The 5,000-nt window shown below is 42.2% G+C and overlaps 1 protein-coding gene across 1 annotated transcript in view; it reads left to right on the top strand.

Moving 5' to 3' along the window:
* Positions 1–5,000, top strand: part of slc9a8 (solute carrier family 9 member 8) — a 63,142-nt gene that overhangs the window by 25,513 nt on the left and 32,629 nt on the right. Inside the window, exons 5-8 of the mRNA XM_063208662.1 lie at positions 883–966; positions 1,484–1,585; positions 1,855–1,889; positions 3,776–3,919. Coding sequence (XP_063064732.1) covers positions 883–966; positions 1,484–1,585; positions 1,855–1,889; positions 3,776–3,919 — 365 coding nt within the window. The remainder of the gene's footprint in view (positions 1–882; positions 967–1,483; positions 1,586–1,854; positions 1,890–3,775; positions 3,920–5,000) is intronic.

Genomic DNA, 5,000 nt, shown 5'->3' with positions numbered 1-5,000 from the left:
ATCTCTCTAGGTTTTAAAAAGGCGGGTATTTCTTTCACCATAGGGTTATAGTTTTTCATAGGGTTACTATAGCAATCATTTTTGATATCTGTGTACTTTACCAGTTGGTCAAGGTGCCTAATGGTCAACATTTAAAGGTGCACTGTGTACGATTGTGGCCAGAATAGGTATTGCAACTCTGCTTCTCATTGAAATTGTGCTGCCTATTGGCAAATTTGATCTTTTCATGACTATTTACAAAGTAATAAACTAGTATTTACTAGTATGACCAAAGTACAGTAAGTTTTGCAGCAGCTAAAATGTCTATTTCTCGAAATTCAAAATGGCGGGCCATGGAGAAGATCCCCTTTTCATGTATGAAAAGTGAAATTTTCCGAGCTATATTGAATACTTTGATGGTGGTAAGTATTTGTTAAGGTAACATTTGTGAATAGGCAGCATGGATTATGGAAATTAACTACTAAAATATTACATGATGCACCTTTAGGGGAAAAGACTTAAAGGAAGATATATAGAAATAGAAATAGAAAAGAATATTATTTTCTGACCTGTGATGAGTTCATCCTGACCTGCCTTGTCTTCAGACCCAATTTACCCAGCCATAAATACTTAGAATTTGATGGTGGCTGTAAGTATTTGTGAAAAGGGTAGCATTTGTGAATGGGCAGCATGAATTCTGGAAAGAAACTGTTAAGAAATATTACACAATGCACCTTTAATGCGCTGAAAAGGTTTTGGGGTTTTGTATTTATATCATGGGTGGAAGCTCGGTGTTTCATGGTTTGTGTTAATACTTTTTGAGTGTGGCTGATGATACTTTTTTGTCCTCTCTCGTTTTCTGTCTTTTCTTCTCTATATGTTTCATATCTTATCCTATGGTAGGAAGAGGAGATGTTTCGCCCCAACATGTTCTTCCTTTTGTTGCTGCCTCCCATCATCTTTGAGTCCGGATACTCGCTACACAAGGTGAGACACTAGACATTGTGTGTGTGCGTGTGTGTGTGCGGTTATGTGCGGTTGTGTGCATGCGTGTGCGTGCATGCTGGTCTGAGTGTCTGTGTGAGTGTATGAGTGTGCGTGTGTGCGTGCGCACGCATGTGTGCGTGTCTATCTGTCTGTTTGTCCGTCTGCCTCTTTGTGTGTGTGTGTGTGTGTGTGTGTGTGTGTGTGTGTGTGTGTGTGTGTGTGTGTGTGTGTGTGTGTGTGTGTGTGTGTGTGTGTGTGTGTGTGTGTGTGTGTGTGTGTGTGTGTGTGTGTGTGTGTGTGTGTGTGTGTGTGTGTGTGTGTGTGTGTGTGTGTGTTTATTTGTGTGTGTCCCTGTTTGTATGTGTGTGTCTTTCTCAGTAATATCGTTACCGGATGTTTTAAGGACTAGAACCTGCTCTCCCAGTTCTGTCTTGTGCACACATGCCCCCCACCATTACCTCTGTTTGATCCTCTCTGTGCCCCCCTCCTCTCCTCTCCTCTCCTCCCCCCTCCCCAGGGAAACTTCTTCCAGAATATCGGCTCCATTACGCTCTTCGCCGTGATCGGGACGGCCATCTCCGCCTTCATCGTGGGAGGAGGGATCTACTTCCTTGGCCAGGTGATCAGTTGGGCAGCCTCCCCACAGAGCCCAGTTCATACACCGCTTCAGAAGAGCTCAGTCCATTAGCATTATAGATCTTCCCCACAAGGTGTCCAATTTAGAACCGCTGTCCAAGGCAGGAGAAGTGTTAAATACAAGCAAGGTGTTTTTGATTTTAACCAAAGTTCGAAATGCTGCACCTATCTTTATTATGTATAGCATGTTTGAAAGCGGTGTGAAAGCCACCTGATGTCATTATCGCTTCTCATTCTGTATTTGTTTCACAGGCGGATGTAATCTACAAGATGACCATGACAGACAGGTGAGATCATTGATTGTGTAGGTAAATAAATTAAATGTGTCATTCAGTACATATTTTAATGAGCAGATTCATTGAATGAATCATGTTTCCATAGATGCGTTTGTGTGCTTGCGAAAAAAACCCATTCCCCCTTTTTTCTAACTGGTTTCAAATGACTCATAAGTCTTATCCATTTTCCATGTTTACTTACTCATTCACTACATAGGGAACAAAGCAGAACCATTCACACCCGACTGTATGTAAGTGGGTTATATAATGAATTAGTGAACCATTTCCATGGTGTTGGACAATCTAATGGGACACTCGTCATGCAAGTTAAGTGTCCGGGGAAACTGTAAAGGTTTTGGAAAAGGGTGTGAATGGTTGAGTCATGATGTCGTCCATTCACCAACTAACGGAAGAAATGGTCCCATCAGTGGAATGGGCAGTTGTGCATATCGGCACGTCTTTTGATATTACACTTACGTATAAGGAAGTTCCTGTAAACGTCCGTGTTTGAGGAAGGTGAATTTTAACCTCGTTTTGTGTCTTTTAATATTACACCGATGAGGAAGTTATCCCTGTGAGAAATAGATGAACTATGTTCCTGTAAACCCTCCGTTGGTTTGGGTATGGTGAATTTTAACCCTGTTTCACTTCCTTCTACCACCTTTTTTTATGTAAAATGGCATTGTGGTTTAGGTGTGAAAGCTCGCTTTAATTTATTTTACGCACATTTCAAAGGAACCCGGAGGTTGTTCAGATGTGGTGCAGGCAACCCTCCTCTCAGTAAATGGCCATTGCAAAGCATCTTTTGACTTAAGTTGTGATAGGCCACTGCTCATCTGTTTAAAAGGTGCAGGATTCAGTAGACATTTCTGTAAAAAAAGAAGACAATCCGCACACTTCAGGTCTATTTTTGTGCAAAAATAGACCTGAACTGTGCGGATTGTCTTGTCTTTATACAGAAAGCATCTTTTGGCAAAATGAAAGTCTTATTTTTTTGCTTAATTGAAAGTCTTGTGGGCCCTATATGTGGGACCATAGCGCAAACGGTAGGGCACTTGTCTGCTACACGGCTGACCTGGGTTCGGTTCCAGCCCAGTTCTTTTGCCGGCCCTTCCTCGACTCTCTCTCCCAACTCGCTTCCTGTCACTATCTTCTCTGTCCTATCTCATCAACAAAGACTATCGAAGGCTTGAAAAGCCCCCAAAAATAGTTGAAAATAGAAAGTCTTGTGAACCAAGTTCCAGTGTAGGCAGGCAGCTAAGCAGGTGTTCCAGCATGACCCTACTCACAGGGATCCTAGACAGGGATCCAGGGATCCAGTCTCCTCAGCCTCTAGATTAGGACGATCACATTCCTGTGAACAGTGAAACTCATGTTCCAGTTATTTCGAACAGATCACACAGGACCACCCCCTCCCTCGTCTTCCCTCTACTTTTTAGTTTCGAGAATCGAAACTGCAACCTCCAACTCCTACTCCTCCAACTGTCACTTTACTTTGAGCACTGCCACTGATCACTGATGTTTCCAGTTCCTTCCATTTGATCTCAACCGTCTGCTTCTCTCTTGCTGTGTAGTTTCAGGAATCGATCCAGCCCCCTCAGCAGCTAGCCTAGGACTGTTCCTTTGCTGTCAGCCGTGAAACTGACATTCTTTGCGGTTGATGAAAAGCATGTGCTTCCCATAGATGTATGATGGTCATTATGTCTTCAAGCTATATAAAATCTTTCAGACGTGAAAGTTTTTATCTTTTACCCGACTTCCGTCTTCAACATCCATATGACCCCCATGTGACCCCCATGTGACCCATGTCAGGTAAAAGATAAAAAACATTTACATGTCTGAAACAAAAGAAACTTGAAGATTTAATGTGCCTCCCTGTCTTTCCCTGTGCTGTGTAGTTTTGCGTTTGGCTCTCTGATCTCAGCTGTGGACCCGGTGGCCACCATCGCCATCTTCAACGCCCTCAACGTGGACCCCGTGCTCAACATGCTGGTGTTCGGGGAGAGCATCCTCAACGATGCTGTCTCCATCGTGCTGACCAAGTAAGCTCTCCGTCTGTGTCTCTGTCTCTGTCTGTGTCTCTGTCTCTGTGTCTCTGTGTCTCTGTCTCTCTGTCTCTCTGTCTCTCTCGGTCTCTGTCTCTGTCTCTCTCTGTCTCTGTCTCTGTCTCTCTCTCTCTCTCTCTCTCTGTCTCTCTCTGTCTCTGTCTCTGTCTCTCTCTCTCTCTCTCTCTCTCTCTCTCAGTCTGTCTGCAATATCTTTCTTAGTGTTCTCCTCTTTCTCTTTGTCTATTCCCTCTGCCTCCCCCTGTGTCCCTCTCTCTCAACCCTACACAAACCTCCACAAACATCCAACGTCTTACTCAGTCTGTCAATCCCTCTGTCACTCTTTTTTCTTTTGTCTGTCTTTTATCTTTTCTTATTTGATATCCTTCTCTCTTTCTGGTCATGTCACGTTGGCTCTTCCTCTAAACAAAGTAGATCACAATGATCATTGTCTTACAGTAATAATAAATTAGTTCTTATTGCCTCTGCTCTGTCCCACCTCTTTAACTCTATGTCTCTTCAGTGAAGAATGTTATCTTTGCTGAAATATTTCTCTCACTTGGGCACTCGTTACACCTGTGCAGACATTTTTAAATGCATATATTATTATTTTTCTGATTACATATTAACACAACGTACAAACCCCAACTCCGGTGAAGTTGGGACGTTTGGTAAACAGTGAATAAAATCAAAATGCTATCATTTTCAAAACATTCAATCTATTCATTAGATGGAGAATAGTGAAAAGACAACATATGAAGTCTTAAAACCGAGAAAAAAATATTGTTTTGGGGGACATATGTACTCATTTCTAATTTGATAAATCCAACACGTCTCAAAAGAGTTGGGACGGGGACAATAAATGGCAGCAAATGTCGAGGAAGACTAAAAACAAAACAAAAGACAACACTTAACAGTTAAATACATTAACCGATGAGATGATTTTATATAAAAAACAGTGTTAATTCCTATCTTGGACATGATTTCAACAGCTTAAATGGTGGGTGTATTCCTTGTCATGTTTTGCAACGTTTTCCTTTCTGTAGTGCTTACAGTGTGACAGGTCTTGACCAAAAGC

Source organism: Engraulis encrasicolus, chromosome 10 (assembly GCF_034702125.1).
Source record: "Engraulis encrasicolus isolate BLACKSEA-1 chromosome 10, IST_EnEncr_1.0, whole genome shotgun sequence".
Lineage (NCBI taxonomy): Eukaryota > Metazoa > Chordata > Actinopteri > Clupeiformes > Engraulidae > Engraulis > Engraulis encrasicolus.
The sequence above is the reverse complement of the archived record's forward strand: the minus strand, read 5'-3'. Positions and strand labels throughout refer to the sequence as shown.